Source organism: Pecten maximus, chromosome 14 (assembly GCF_902652985.1).
Source record: "Pecten maximus chromosome 14, xPecMax1.1, whole genome shotgun sequence".
In the NCBI taxonomy this organism is placed as follows: Eukaryota; Metazoa; Mollusca; class Bivalvia; order Pectinida; family Pectinidae; genus Pecten; species Pecten maximus.
Window position 1 is genome coordinate 4,536,875 of NC_047028.1, and position 17,759 is coordinate 4,554,633.

Below are 17,759 nucleotides of genomic sequence, written 5' to 3' on the forward strand. Positions count from 1 at the left end.
ATACAAAATATATTAAAATACAAACTCAATCCATTCTATTTTGAAATAATCACTCAAATGACAAATTATAGCAAGATTTCCTCCTCTTTATACTCTCAGGCCATTGTATAAATGTGCCGACTGTTTGATACTGTACATGTTATATTCCACTAGAGGAATATAACCTCCTTGTCTTTTTATTGGTCAAGAATTCCAACTTTGACCCGAGCGGCAATTATTATCAACGTCATCAATAATTGAATGACGTACGTCACAAATATCATCTGGTCCAGGCCACCACTTCATTGTAAACTTTATCTGCATACGCGAAATTAGGGTTGGCAACATTCTCTTTTGATTCAAGCCAATATCATTGTGGTAGAAACAGGTCATACGATGCATGATTTTTGGATATAGAATTTTTATTTCACACCCTTAATTCATTTTTTAACAGTTACAAAAGACACTCAATAAGGGTCGTGTCTTTTGTAACTTAAAATAACTTACTCATATGAAATAAATTCCATATAAAACAAGCACTCCTTGTGTAATCACTCTATATTACAGCTTCTGTTGTTATGATAACAATGATGAATTATTATCAACTTACTGTTATAGTTGTTTCACCTTTCTTGCGTTTTGCAGCTATCTGATCTTGAATACTTCCCTAAAATGTAAAAGATTGATTATCTGAATTACAAGACCATGTACACAATATAAACCAACAGTTAATGCAAAAACACATATCCTCTTCATCATCTATACCCTGGTCATCATGTGTCCAATGTAGACAGAGGCATGCTAGCCATGTAAGTCAACAGTTACTGTAACGACGATCTTACCAGTTTGCCCTCTGCTTCAGTAGTACGTTTTTGGTAATTGTCTAACTCAGCTGCCATCTTTGGGTCCTGTTTTACAACTGGTGCTGGAGCTGGGGTGGGTTTACTTTTGTTGTCATTCACAGATGCCTTGTTGTCCGCTTTCTAAAATGTTGAAGAAAATATTCCAATACTTTACTTCACAATGGTCTTAACAATCAGGCTCAATCTAAAAAAAAATTTCTTTGAAGTATAATTTACCAATTTGTTCATTAAAACAAAAATCTTTTTTTTTTCTCTTAAGCACAACTGATCCAAAATTTATTCAATTTCTCTGATTAAACTCACTTTCTGTGTATTATTGGCAGCAGGCTTGGCTGCAGGCTTAGCTGCAGATTTGGCTGCAGGTCCTTTTGAGGGAGCACCTCCCTGGGAGTCGCCCTTTTGTCTTCCCCACACCTCTATCACAATGGAGCCTTCTTTTAAATAGGAGACGTACTAGAAGACAAAGAAGAGTAAGTTTATATACAAGTATAAATAATTGTGTCCTGTATCAGATTTTATTTAATGAATTAATATAGATATATACATATAAATATACAGTCAAACTTTGTTACTAGATCTCAGTTACTCAAAGGTGATTCTTCATTCGAAGTAAAAATACAGTTCTGACAGTAAAACAATGTACATGAAATTGAAATTTATTCTGAATCAGTTATCTCAAATACTTGCAACATTATGAAGATTCTTTATGACCCAAATTACTTTGAGATAACAAGTTTTAACTATACTTTCAATAATAAGATTGAAAAACCATTTATATCTCATCACAAACAAGAAATGCCACAGGGATCTTGGCGCCCACCATTGAATGATCCATATCACTTTACAGCCAAATGAAAGACTGATCATCTCTTCTTTTCCGACCTGATCTCTTCCTTCAAAACATTCAATAGCTCTATATAACACTATATAGCAGGAGCAACCTCCTATTGTCAAAATCCAAGATGGCCACCTGTCAGCTAAGTTGTTCTCTGATCGGTCCCAGAATGCAATATACATAACTAAAGGCAAAGGGAAACCTACATATGAAATTTAAGAAAAATCCCTTCAGTACTTTCTGAGATCTAGCCATAACAAACATCAATTGTCAAAATCCAAGATGGTCACCTGTTGGCCATGTTGCTTTTAGATCTGTCCCAAAATACAAAACTAGAGACCAAGTGGAACTCACATATGAAATTTGAGATAGGTCCCTTTAGTACACTCTGAGAAAAAGTGATAACATACTACAATTGTCAAAATCCAAGATGGCTGCCTGTCCCTCATGTTGTTTTTCAATCGGTCATAAAATGCAAAATTTATAACTATGGACCAAGGGGAGCTAAAACATTTGAAATCTGAGATAGGTCCCTTAAGTACATTCTGAGAAAAACTGATAACATAATACAATTGCCAAATTCCAAGATGGCTGCCTGTCCCCCATGTTGTTTTTCAATCGGTCATAAAATAAGGTGTCAGTTTTATGTTTTACTTACATGCTCCATGACTGGTGTCGGTTTTCTATTTTACTTACATGCTCCGTGACTGGTGTCGGTTTTATTATTTTACTTACATGCTCAGTGACTGGTGACAGTTTTCTATTTTACTTACATGCTCCGTGACTGGTGACGGTTTTCTATTTTACTTACATGCTCCGTGACTGGTGACGGTTTTCTATTTTACTTACATGGTCCGTGACTGGTGTCGGTTTTATTATTTTACTTACATGCTCCGTGACTGGTGTCGGTTTTCTATTTTACTTACATGCTCCGTGACTGGTGACCGTTTTCTATTTTACTTACATGCTCCGTGACTGGTGACGGTTTTATTATTTTACTTACATGGTCCGTGACTGGTGTCGGTTTTCTATTTTACTTACATGCTCCGTGACTGGTGTCGGTTTTCTATTTTACTTATAACTTGCTCCGTGACTGGTGACGGTTTTCTATTTTACTTACATGCTCCGTGACTGGTGTCGGTTTTCTATTTTACTTACATGGTCCGTGACTGGTGTCGGTTTTATTATTTTACTTACATGCTCTGTGACTGGTGTCGGTTTTATTATTTTACTTACATGCTCCGTGACTGGTGTCGGTTTTCTATTTTACTTACATGCTCCGTGACTGGTGTCGGTTTTCTATTTTACTAACTTGCTCCGTGACTGGTGTCGGTTTTCTGTTTTACTTACATGGTCCGTGACTGGTGTCGGTTTTATTATTTTACTTACATGCTCCGTGACTGGTGTCGGTTTTCTATTTTACTTACATGCTCCGTGACTGGTGTCGGTTTTATTATTTTACTTACATGCTCCGTGACTGGTGTCGGTTTTCTATTTTACTTACATGGTCCGTGACTGGTGTCGGTTTTATTATTTTACTTACATGCTCTGTGACTGGTGTCGGTTTTATTATTTTACTTACATGCTCCGTGACTGGTGTCGGTTTTCTATTTTACTTACATGCTCCGTGACTGGTGTCGGTTTTCTATTTTACTAACTTGCTCCGTGACTGGTGTCGGTTTTCTATTTTACTTACATGCTCCGTGACTGGTGTCGGTTTTCTATTTTACTAACTTGCTCCGTGACTGGTGTCGGTTTTCTGTTTTACTTACATGGTCCGTGACTGGTGTCGGTTTTATTATTTTACTTACATGCTCCGTGACTGGTGTCGGTTTTCTATTTTACTTACATGCTCCGTGACTGGTGACGGTTTTCTATTTTACTTACATGCTCCGTGACTGGTGACGGTTTTCTATTTTACTTGCATGCTCAGTGACTGGTGTCGGTTTTCTATTTTACTTATAACTTGCTCCGTGACTGGTGTCGGTTTGCTATTTTACTTACATGCTCCGTGACTGGTGTCGGTTTTATTATTTTACTTACATGCTCCGTGACTGGTGACGGTTTTCTATTTTACTTACATGCTCCGTGACTGGTGACATTTTCTATTTTACTTACATGCTCCGAGACTGGTGTCGGTTTTCTATTTTACCTATAACTTGCTCCGTGACTGGTGTCGGTTTTATTATTTTACTTACATACTCCGTGACTGGTGTCGGTTTTATCATTTTACTTACTTGCTCCGTGACTGGTGTCTGTTTGTGCCTCTTTTCAAATTTGAATTCTGGATTCATACTATCAACCTCATTTGTCTCTGTTAACTTGTCATCAGTATACTGTTTGTATTTACAGCAACTCTGATAATGAAAAACATACATATATATATATATATATACACATAGTGTTTATAAACACTAAATAATTTTAATCTCATACTTAATGTGAAAGTATGAAGCATGAATGTCCAGTAACATTTAGCATTGTATGAAATGTAGGTCAAAGGTCAAAATGAAGGTAAAACTGGCCTAATTTTTGGTACATGAGACACCGTCTTACTTAAAAAAACACTTTTTTCTGAGAATGAAATGCCAGTAACAAATGGACAAGATCAAGTGACAGAATCATTCTAAAATTATTTTCGGAAATGAGCATGCCTATTGCAAGTTGTTTAAAACTAACTTTTCGATCAGATCAAGTGCGGTATATGATATAAAACACCACATTTTGTCAGTTGGCATTCAGGTAAATGTTTACCACAGCTAGATATTCAACTCTTGACAGGTAAATAATTCAAAAGTAATCACATTTTATTTTTGCTTTTGCAGGACAGTTGGGAAATTCTATATGGCAGACAGACAAAATGATTGCAAAGCTTCCCCGGCATGATCCTACTTTGACATGTTTTTATTTGGTACCTAGCCATAGAGCTAGAATATCAGTAGAAAGTGGTATGTTGAAATACTTTATCTACTAGAAATTAAATCCAAAAATCTCAAACGCCTACATAATATAAATAAATAGAACAGTTATCCATTGCTTCAAAACATTTTATAATCTTAACCCTAAACTATTGAATACAACTATTAATAATCAACTTACAAAAACTACTGGAAACTTATTTGGTTCTTTTAGTTCTACAACTGGCAGCTAGATTACATGTAGTATGTCACCAAGGATGAGGAGAAGGATTCACTTGAGGAGGAAATTATTGACTATCAGCTTGCTCAAAAGGAGGAGACTTCAAAGCAAGAAGATATATTAAATAAATGGCTTAAATATCTGTTAATATCTCATGTTGTTTCTACAACATTAAATCATTTAATAAAACGCTGTGACGCCACAACTTTGTGAAAAAAGTCTCACACATTGGAGGAGCCCAATATGGGAGATCTCCCACATTGGGGCTACTTACAGGTTGGCAACCCTGAGAATGGAAGAACAGGACAAAAACAGATGTAAGGATGGACAGAGGATGAACACAGACAACAAAACTATAGTCCCCATAGAAGGTTCTCATGGGAGACTATTTATAAAGAGATTAAAGTACAATGTAGGAGACCAAGAAGCCAGCAGATACTATCTGAGGAAGTAATCAGCATCGGGAATAAATTCAATCCAGAAAGATGTTTGGAATACTGACATATATATTCAAATAGCTTGCAACAAACCTGAATTAGATATTATAACTGACAACCAATATATAATTTACAGTTTTAGCTGACTGCCTTCAATTACAGTCTAAACTAACAGCCATAAGTCAGTCTTAACAGGCAGCCTTAATTTACAGCCATAATTGACAGCTGTAATTAACAGTCTTAACTGTCAGAATTAATTTACAGTCTTAACTGTCAGATTTAATTTACAGTCTTAACTGACAGTCTTAATTTACAGCCTTAATTAACAGTCTTAACTGACAGCCTTAATTTACGTCTTAATTTACAGCCATATAATTTACAGCCTTCATTGACAGCTGCAATTAACAGTCTTAGCAGGCAGCCTTAATTTGCAGTCTTAACTTACAGACTTAACAGGCAGCCTTAATTTGCAGTCTTAACTTACAGACTTAACAGGCAGCCTTAATTTGCAGTCTTAACTTACAGACTTAGCAGGCAGCCTTAATTTGCAGTCTTAACTTACAGACTTAGCAGGCAGCCTTAATTTGCAGTCTTAACTTACAGTCTTAACAGGCAGCCTTAATTTGCAGTCTTTATTTACAGACTTAACAGGCAGCCTTAATATACAGCTGTAATTAATAGTCTTAACTGTCAGATTTAATTTAATGTCTTAACTAACAGATTCAATTTACAGCCTTGATTTATTATTATATTATACAATCTTAATATACAGTCTTAGTTTAATTTACAGCCTTGATATACAGCCCTACTTTACAGCCTTAATATACAGCCTTAATTACATGTAGCAGCCTTGTTATATAGCCTTAATTAACAGCCTAGGTGATCGCGATGATTACATGTAATATTGGCTATATAACCAAGGTGACGGACAATAAGTAATTACCTTTGCTATATTTGCGGGGAGTCCTCTGCAGTTTTCAATCTTGAAAATGAAGTAGAAATCTTTTCCGATCAGGTCAGCAGGATCATCAATGAAATAGTCCTCATCCAATTTTTCGTAATCACTTGTACATGGTAGACATTTAACACTCACATGACCTATAAAAAGATAAATTGATCCCTGTAAGAAAAGTGGCAAAATACTACAAGGTGATGTAATCCATAGTACAAAATATACTACAAAGCAATGTAATCCATTGTACCAAATATACTACAAGGTGATGTAATCCATAGTACAAAATATACTACAAAGCAATGTAATCCACAGTACAAAATATACTACAAGGTGATGTAATCCATAGTACAAAATATACTACAAAGCAATGTAATCCACAGTACCAAATATACTACAAGGTGATGTAATCCACAGTACCAAATATACTACAAGGCAATGTAATCCACAGTACCAAATATATTACAGGGTGATGTAATCCACAGTACCAAATATACTACAAGGTGATGTAATCCACAGTACCAAATACTCTACAAGGTGATGTAATCCACAGTACAAATATACTACAAGGTGATGTAATCCACCGTACAAAATATACTACAAAGCAATGTAATCCACAGTACCAAATATACTACAAGGTGATGTAATCCACAGTACAAATATACTACAAGGTGATGTAATCCACAGTACAAATATACTACAAGGCGATGTAATCCACAGTACCAAATATACTACAAGGTGATGTAATCCACAGTACAAATATACTACAAGGTGATGTAATCCACAGTACAAATATACTACAAGGCGATGTAATCCACAGTACCAAATATACTACAAGGTGATGTAATCCACAGTACCAAATATACTACAAGGTGATGTAGTCCACAGTACCAAATATACTACAAGGCAATGTAATCCAAAGTATAAATATACTACACGGTGATGTAATCCACAGTACCAAATATACTACAAGGTGATGTAATCCACAGTACAAATATACTACAAGGCGATGTAATCCACAGTACCAAATATACTACAAGGTGATGTAATCCACAGTACCAAATATACTACAAGGTGATGTAATCCACAGTACAAATATACTACAAGGCGATGTAATCCATAGTACAAATATACTACAAGGTGATGTAATCCACAGTACAAATATACTACAAGGTGATGTAATCCACAGTACAAATATACTACAAGGTGATGTAATCCACAGTACCAAATATACTACAAGGCAATGTAATCCACAGTACCAAATATACTACAAGGTGATGTAATCCACAGTACCAAATATACTACAAGGCAATGAAATCCACAGTACCAAATATACTACAAGGCAATGTAATCCACAGTACCAAATATACTACAAGGTGATGTAATCCACAGTACCAAATATACTACAAGGTGATGTAATCCATAGTACCAAATATACTACAAGGTGATGTAATCCACAGTACCAAATATATTACAGGACGATGTAATCCACAGTACCAAATATACTACAAGGCGATGTAATCCACAGTACCAAATATACTACAAGGTGATGTAATCCACAGTACCAAATATACTACAAGGTGATGTAATCCACAGTACCAAATATACTACAAGGTGATGTAATCCACAGTACCAAATATACCACCAAGTGATGTAATCCACAGTACCAAATATACTACAAGGTGATGTAATCCACAGTACCAAATATACTACAAGGTGATGTAATCCATTGTACAAATATACTACAAGGTGATGTAATCCACAGTACCAAATATACTACAAGGCAATGTAATCCACAGTACAAATATACTACAAGGTGATGTAATCCACAGTACCAAATATACTACAAGGTGATGTAATCCATTGTACAAATATACTACAAGGTGATGTAATCCACAGTACCAAATATACTACAAGGTGATGTAATCCACAGTACCAAATATACTACAAGGCGATGTAATCCACAGTACCAAATATATTACAGGGCGATGTAATCCACAGTACCAAATATACTACAAGGTGATGTAATCCACAGTACCAAATATACAAGGTGATGTAATCCATTGTACAAATATACTACAAGGTGATGTAATCCACAGTACCAAATATACTACAAGGTGATGTAATCCACAGTACCAAATATACTACAAGGCAATGTAATCCACAGTACAAATATACTACAAGGTGATGTAATCCACAGTACCAAATATACTACAAGGTGATGTAATCCATTGTACAAATATACTACAAGGTGATGTAATCCACAGTACCAAATATACTACAAGGTGATGTAATCCACAGTACCAAATATACTACAAGGCGATGTAATCCACAGTACCAAATATATTACAGGGCGATGTAATCCACAGTACCAAATATACTACAAGGTGATGTAATCCACAGTACCAAATATACTACAAGGTGATGTAATCCATTGTACAAATATACTACAAGGTGATGTAATCCACAGTACCAAATATACTACAAGGTGATGTAATCCACAGTACCAAATATACTACAAGGCGATGTAATCCACAGTACCAAATATATTACAGGGCGATGTAATCCACAGTACCAAATATACTACAAGGTGATGTAATCCACAGTACCAAATATACTACAAGGCGATGTAATCCACAGTACCAAATATACTACAAGGCGATGTAATCCACAGTACCAAATATACTACAAGGCGATGTAATCCACAGTACCAAATATATTACAGGGCGATGTAATCCACAGTACCAAATATACTACAAGGTGATGTAATCCACAGTACCAAATATACTACAAGGTGATGTAATCCACAGTACCAAATATACTACAAGGCGATGTAATCCACAGTACCAAATATATTACAGGGCGATGTAATCCACAGTACCAAATATACTACAAGGTGATGTAATCCACAGTACCAAATATACTACAAGGTGATGTAATCCATTGTACAAATATACTACAAGGTGATGTAATCCACAGTACCAAATATACTACAAGGCGATGTAATCCACAGTACAAATATACTACAAGGTGATGTAATCCACAGTACCAAATATACTACAAGGTGATGTAATCCACAGTACAAATATACTACAAGGTGATGTAATCCACAGTACCAAATATACTACAAGGTGATGTAATCCACAGTACCAAATATACTACAAGGCGATGTAATCCACAGTACCAAATATATTACAGGGCGATGTAATCCACAGTACCAAATATACTACAAGGTGATGTAATCCACAGTACCAAATATACTACAAGGTGATGTAATCCATTGTACAAATATACTACAAGGTGATGTAATCCACAGTACCAAATATACTACAAGGCAATGTAATCCACAGTACCAAATATACTACAAGGCGATGTAATCCACAGTACCAAATATACTACAAGGTGATGTAATCCACAGTACCAAATATTCTACAAGGCGATGTAATCCACAGTACCAAATATACTACAATGTAATTCCTCTGGCAGTAAGCCTTATCACTATGGTTTTGTTCAATGGGTTCTGATAAATGATACCACTAAACATCAAACCACCTTTGTGTCAAATATATAAGGATACATTAATTTATTCCTCGATTTACCAGTATATAAAACATGAATTAAACTAACTAATATTAGCAGTGTACATTTATTGTGAAAGATGACCGAATATAGTATACAACTATACAACAGAGTATAATATGCTGCTTTGGTAAGTGTAGTCTACGATCACACTGTACGTAAATACGTCACTATACAAGCTTGACCAGGTGTAGCCTACGCCTACTGTAGACGCGCACACCATCAACTTCGGGACGAGGTGACATAAACACCCTTGCTTAGAGAAGTCAGCTCATCACATACATTCACAACACATTCATGCCAATTTTGTTTACTCCAGGTGAAAGACAATAGGCAACGTGTCCCAAACACTAAGCTCTAACAATGAGTGAGATCAAGGAAAAGTTTTCTTTTTTGATTTGATCATATACTTTTAGTAGACAAAAATCTGGCATCCCCAGATGTACCTGTCTAGAAATTCTGGCAGCTTAAGTGGAATTACATTGTCCGAGATGTTTCCTGGGCAAACATTTGTGCTGACTGAAGTCAAAAAGTCAAGCAAAGATCACAGTGACCTACATTTTGACAAAAACACACCCCATTATTACATGTACAAGATAAAATGTTGTTAAAGTTTGGTAAATCAACAGTGAAATTATATTACATATAACCTTGACAACCTTTTTCGATACCTGGTCAAAGGTCAAACCATAGGTCACTTTGACCTACTTTTGGTAGGTACGGTCAGAACTTACCCATTCCCTTGCCCTTATAGTCTGTAATGACCAGTGTCTCTTCAATATCTAAAGCATGTGCCAGAGACATGAGATGAACATGGGCAGTTCCTATCAATATTTCTTGATCAGCAGGTTCCCAAAATGGATCTCGTTCCTGTAATACATTGGTTCAGAGATAATAAAAATCTCAGTAACAGACAGATCTAGCTCTAAATTACAAGAACTGGATCATCACTTGACTTGTCTGATAACATTTAGGTTTAAATACAGAGTAGTGGTTTACAAATTACAGAATTAAACTTTAATATTGGACAGTGATGTTCATCACTAGGGTTGGGAGATGGGATTCTGTAGGAAGTTTTTAATGTGAGAGACTAGTGGAGAACCAAATACACTGACCTTTGTCTCTAGAATATAAAATTTATAAATGAAACTGAGTTTTATCATTTTGGGCTCTAAGAATGTCTTGATTCTAAGTTTCAAACTACATAGGGGGAGATAATTCAGTATTACGATTTACAGCAATTCAATTCTTAACAAAAAACTCTGGTGGCCAGTCTAGAGTACCCAGTGAAAACCCAATAAATTGAGGATTCTCTCCCTGCCTCTGGGGATACAGCTTTCGTATTTAATGATTTTAATCTACAACCATTGCAACTCATAAAGGTAGACATTTCATTGTTACATATTCACACACACCTTTCATCATAGCAATTGGGTATGACAAACCTTTGGGACGTCCCAGTTCTCCTCCCCGGACACGAAATCCTGGTAGATCTCCTGCATGAGGGACTTCCGGTTGATTGCCTTGTTTTTGTCCCACATCCACTCATTACCATTTACCTGATTGATCATTTTTACCATCACCTACAATTCATATCAATTAATCTTATTGAACAATTCACTTTAAACAGCTGTGTCAAAATATTCACAGAGGATATAATTTTGCTATATTCATGCTCATTATCAATTAAAGTGTGAAAATACAACACAAGGTTTTGTAAAATCGGTCAACAAGGGTCAATTCCGACAACTGCAAAATATCAGTTCATTTGAATTAAGAGCTATTTACGGTACTACTGTATATGTTTATGCTATTGTTTAACAGAGTATTTGTATACAAACAATGATAGAAAAGAAGCTGACAATTATGCAATACTGCTCGACATCCCACATATTCAATACTCAATCAATTATGATTTAAAAAATGTTATAGAAACCCTGAAAGTATGTATAATGTAGAATGTACCCTAGTGTACCACCTGGCTGCTGATAGCAGTACAGATGACGATATACAATCAAGTTATAAACCTAGGAAATGGAGAACTTGAAAGCTCACTAATAATCATACAGCAAACAGTACACATACCGCTGTACGACCATCCTTAAGGCCACGTGCCTGAGGTGAAACGAGGGCGACCTCAAACTTGACCTTCTTTTCCAATTCCTCGGACATAGCATTAGCCTCATTGACCAGCTGTAACATTTGGACCACCTCCTCCTGTAGAATCATATCCTCTGTGAACAGACCAATCAAAATCCATGTACAACAGACCAATCAAAATCCATGTACAACAGACCAATCAAAATCCATGTACAACAGACCAATCAAATCCATGTACAACAGACCAATCAAAATCCATGTACAACAGACCAATCAAAATCCATGTACAACAGACTAATCAAAATCCATGTACAACAGACCAATCAAAATCATGTACAACAGACCAATCAAAATCCATGTACAAACTTATACTTATCACCAATCACAAGCCATTTAGCATCATAGCTAATGAAGATGCATGTCATTATCAGACTACAATGAAAACCATGTTTGCAAGACATCAAAATCCACATAGAAATAAAAATACACTCATAACATATGTCAACAAAGTTAATACCTTATAGAAGATGTCCAGTGTGTTATATAATTTATATTACAATAACGAAATTAATTTTGTCTTTATTATATGAAAAACTTCATGTGGAATCCCTAAAAATCCACATATTGTGGGTATGGTAAAATAAAAATAAAAATCTAAACAGCAGAGTAAAAATTATAAGTTAGAAACAATTACAGCAATAACTGGTCATATCATGTCACCTAGACTCCAGTATTATACATTAGTATAGCCAAGCAACACAAATGTGAAGTGCATACCTCTGAATAAAAACAATTAGAAAAATTTCACCCAAAAACATCATCCAGATTTTTTTTTTATTACAGAAAATGTCATTATAACAGACCTCATAATATACAGTTACTGGTTGTTGATGTGTGTGGGAGGTTTATTTAAGGAAGTAGAAGTATCAATTCCAAACTTTAAAAGTTTTGATGTGGATGTGTATACTCCAGACTACTTCATAATTATTAAGAAGTGCTTAACATTACAATATTATATGACTTTTACAGTGACTGTCCTTAACATTATAATATTATATGACTTTTACAGTGACTGTCCTTAACATTACAATATTATATGACTTTTACAGTGACTGTTTCTTAACATTACAATATTATATGACTTTTACAGTGACTGTTTCTTAACATTACAATATTATATGACTTTTACAGTGACTGTCCTTAACATTACAATATTATATGACTTTTACAGTGACTGTTTCTTAACATTACAATATTATATGACTTTTACCATGACTGTCCTTAACATAACAATATTATATGACTTTTCGGTGACTGTTTCTTAACATTACAATATTATATGACTTTTACAGTGACTGTCCTTAACATTGCAATATTATAATATGACTTTTACAGTGACTGTCCTTAACATTACAATATTATAATATGACTTTTACAGTGACTGTCCTTAACATTACAATATTTTACGACTTTTACAGTGACTGTCCTTAACATTACAATATTATACGACTTTTACAGTGACTGTCCTTAACATTACAATATTATATGACTTTTACAGTGACTGTCCTTAACATTACAATATCATATGACTTTTACCATGACTGTCCTTAACATTACAATATTATATGACTTTTACAGTGACTGTCCTTAACATTACAATATTATATGACTTTTACAGTGACTGTCCTTAACATTACAATATTATATGACTTTTACAGTGACTGTCCTATAACATTACAATATTATATGACTTTTACAATGACTGTCCTTAACATTACAATATTATATGACTTTTATAGTGACTGTCCTTAACATTACAATATTATATGACTTTTACAGTGACTGTCCTTAACATTACAATATTATACGACTTTTACAGTGACTGTTTCTTAACATTACAATATTATATGACTTTTACAGTGACTGGTGTCCTTAACATTGCAATATTATATGACTTTTACAGTGACTGTCCTTAACATTACAATATTATGACTTTTACAGTGACTGTTCCTTAACATTACAATATTATATGACTTTTACAGTGACTGTCCTTAACATTACAATATTATAATATGACTTTTACAGTGACTGTCCTTAACATTACAATATTATATGACTTTTACAGTGACTGTTTCTTAACATTACAATATTATATGACTTTTACAGTGACTGTTCCTTAACATTACAATATTATATGACTTTTACAGTGACTGTCCTTAACATTACAATATTATAATATGACTTTTACCATGACTGTCCTTAACATTACAATATTATATGACTTTTACAGTGACTGTCCTTAACATTACAATATTATATGACTTTTACAGTGACTGTTCTATAACATTACAATATTATATGACTTTTACAATGACTGTCCTTAACATTACAATATTATATGACTTTTACAGTGACTGTTTCTTAACATTACAATATCATATGACTTTTACAGTGACTTTTTCTTAACATTACAATATTATATGACTTTTACAGTGACTGTCCTTAACATTACAATATTATACGACTTTTACAGTGACTGTCCTTAACATTACAATATTATACGACTTTTACCATGACTGTCCTTAACATTACAATATTATAATATGGCTTTTACAGTGACTGTTTCTTAACATTACAATATCATATGACTTTTACAGTGACTTTTTCTTAACATTACAATATTATATGACTTTTACAGTGACTGTCCTTAACATTACAATATTATACGACTTTTACAGTGACTGTTTCTTAACATTACAATATTATATGACTTTTACAGTGACTGTCCTTAACATTACAATATTATACGACTTTTACAGTGACTGTCCTTAACATTACAATATTATACGACTTTTACAGTGACTGTCCTTAACATTACAATATTATATGACTTTTACAGTGACTGTTTCTTAACATTACAATATTATAATATGACTTTTACAGTGACTGTCCTTAACATTACAATATTATATGACTTTTACAGTTTTTACATGTTGTGAGGTAAATGCTTATGACGGTACTGTCACAGGGTATATCTGTGTTTCCTGATAAGTTCACATATGAACTTCAACCAAAGACATCTACATTGTATATATATACCTTTCTACAAAATCAATTACCTATGTTGTCATTTAAATGCTTGTCATTAAATATCATTAAAATTTATGTTACCAGGAAACAGCCAATTGGTTAGAGATATTTATCAATGAAATCCCAACATCCTGCAGGTGTCAACAGGTAAGGCGTTTAATGACATTCTTACAGGTAGGATCCTCAGGTAAAAACAATGGAAGTGTCAAAACACATACTGTAGCCAGATCTGTAGATATCTTCCTCAGGTAAAATCAATGAAAGTGTCTAACAATATTCATACAGGTATGATATCCTCAGGTAAAGAAAAGTAAAATGTCTAACGACGTCCTTACAGGTATGATATCCTTAGGTAAAAAAAAATCAAATGTCTTACGACATCTTTACAGGTATAATTGTCAGTAAAAACAGGAGGGAGTACATGAATAATGTTTGTCTTAAACAAATTAATAGTCATATATTAATTGTAGTAATCAAATTTATTTTGCATACTTTCTGACACACAACAATTACCTTCATTAAGATACATCAAACTGAGTAAAAATACATTCACAAAAAAAACTTAACAGACACAAGCGTAACTCAAATAAACCAGGAAAATAACTCACGGAGATTCTCTGTACCTAAACCTGTTATGAATAATGACAAGATTATTCCCGGACAACATTATCTTTTATGAAACTAAAACAAAAATGACTCGTAAGGTATAATTTTTTTCAGAAACAAAACATTTCTGAACAAAGGAATATACATTGTACATGTAGGTACCAGAAATAATCATCAATCTGAGTCACAGAGATGCTTTAATATTACAAATGTACATCAAACCTATCAACTCCTCTGTAGGCTGTATGATATCGACCTATAACTCTCGGGTTGTTACCTGTAGGCTGTACGATATTGACCTATAACCTTCGGGTTGTTACCTGTAGGCTGTACGATATCGACCTATAACTCTCGGGTTGTTACCTGTAGGCTGTACGATATTGACCTATAACTCTCGGGTTGTTACCTGTAGGCTGTATGATATCGACCTATAACTCTCGAGTTGTTACCTGTAGGCTGTACGATATTGACCTATAACTCTCTGGTTTTTACCTGTAGGCTGTACGATATTGACCTATAACTCTCGGGTTGTTACCTGTAGGCTGTACGATATTGACCTATAACTCTCGGGTTTTTACCTGTAGGCTGTACGATATTGACCTATAACTCTCGGGTTTTTACCTGTAGGCTGTACGATATTGACCTATAACTCTCTGGTTGTTACCTGTAGGCTGTACGATATTGACCTATAACTCTCGAGTTTTTACCTGTAGGCTGTACGATATTGACCTATAACTCTCGGCTTGTTACCTGTAGGCTGTACGATATTGACCTATAACTCTCTGGTTGTTACCTGTAGGCTGTACGATATTGACCTATAACTCTCTGGTTGTTACCTGTAGGCTGTACGATATTGACCTATAACTCTCGGGTTTTTACCTGTAGGCTGTACGATATTGACCTATAACTCTCGGGTTGTTACCTGTAGGCTGTACGATATTGACCTATAACTCTCTGGTTGCTACCTTTAGGCTGTACGATATTGACCTATAACTCTCGGGTTGTTACCTGTAGGCTGTACGATATTGACCTATAACTCTCGGCTTGTTACCTGTAGGCTGTACGATATTGACCTATAACTCTCTGGTTGTTACCTGTAGGCTGTACGATATTGACCTATAACTCTCTGGTTGTTACCTGTAGGCTGTACGATATTGACCTATAACTCTCGGGTTTTTACCTGTAGGCTGTACGATATTGACCTATAACTCTCGGGTTGTTACCTGTAGGCTGTACGATATTGACCTATAACTCTCTGGTTGCTACCTTTAGGCTGTACGATATTGACCTATAACTCTCGGGTTGTTACCTGTAGGCTGTACGATATTGACCTATAACTCTCTGGTTGTTACCTGTAGGCTGTACGATATTGACCTATAACTCTCGAGTTGTTACCTGTAGGCTGTACGATATTGACCTATAACTCTCTGGTTGCTACCTTTAGGCTGTACGATATTGACCTATAACTCTCGGGTTGTTACCTGTAGGCTGTACGATATTGACCTATAACTCTCGAGTTGTTACCTGTAGGCTGTACGATATTGACCTATAACTCTCTGGTTGCTACCTTTAGGCTGTACGATATTGACCTATAACTCTCGGGTTGTTACCTGTAGGCTGTACGATATTGACCTATAACTCTGGAGTTGTTACCTGTAGGCTGTACGATATTGACCTATAACTCTCGGGTTGTTACCTGTAGGCTGTATGATATCCACCTATAACTCTGGAGTTTTTACCTGCAGATTTCCCCTCAGTGTTCATTAGACCAGCTTTCTGAGCTATCTCCTCCTGGGCTGAATCAAATGTAGGTGTTTCAGTTTTCTTGCCCTCTTTCATGCTTTTAGCTTCATCTTGAGGATGGTGAAACACATACATGTTGTTGGCACCAAAAAGTAATCTGAGAGGAGACAAGCACACACAGGTTCATTTTCAGGACATGAACTGGGTTATACATGAATTCAACAACTTAACTGATATTAAAATTACTTTTTCATGAAACATTATCTTTATCAATAAATTAGATGATTTAAAAAAAAAAATTCCTATCCTTTATAAATTAAAAAATAATCTAGATGCATGTTCATGTATATATTGGGAAAAAATGGTGTGGCTTCAATAATGCAATTTAAGCTTCTATGATTTTCATTTCTTCGATATAACAATTCCAGTTCAATATT

The 17,759-nt window shown here is 34.8% G+C and overlaps 1 protein-coding gene across 2 annotated transcripts in view; it reads right to left on the reverse strand.

The window, feature by feature from the left end:
• The window catches only part of LOC117342072 (kinesin-like protein KIF28P), a gene marked incomplete in the record, with an annotated part of 61,726 nt that overhangs the window by 3,963 nt on the left and 40,004 nt on the right, over nt 1-17,759 (reverse strand). For both annotated transcript variants that reach the window (XM_033904047.1, XM_033904046.1), the window contains 9 exon segments: nt 590-646; nt 822-962; nt 1,146-1,295; nt 3,915-4,034; nt 6,196-6,350; nt 10,518-10,653; nt 11,229-11,366; nt 11,869-12,017; nt 17,319-17,479. In XM_033904047.1, the coding sequence (XP_033759938.1) occupies nt 590-646; nt 822-962; nt 1,146-1,295; nt 3,915-4,034; nt 6,196-6,350; nt 10,518-10,653; nt 11,229-11,366; nt 11,869-12,017; nt 17,319-17,479 (1,207 nt within the window).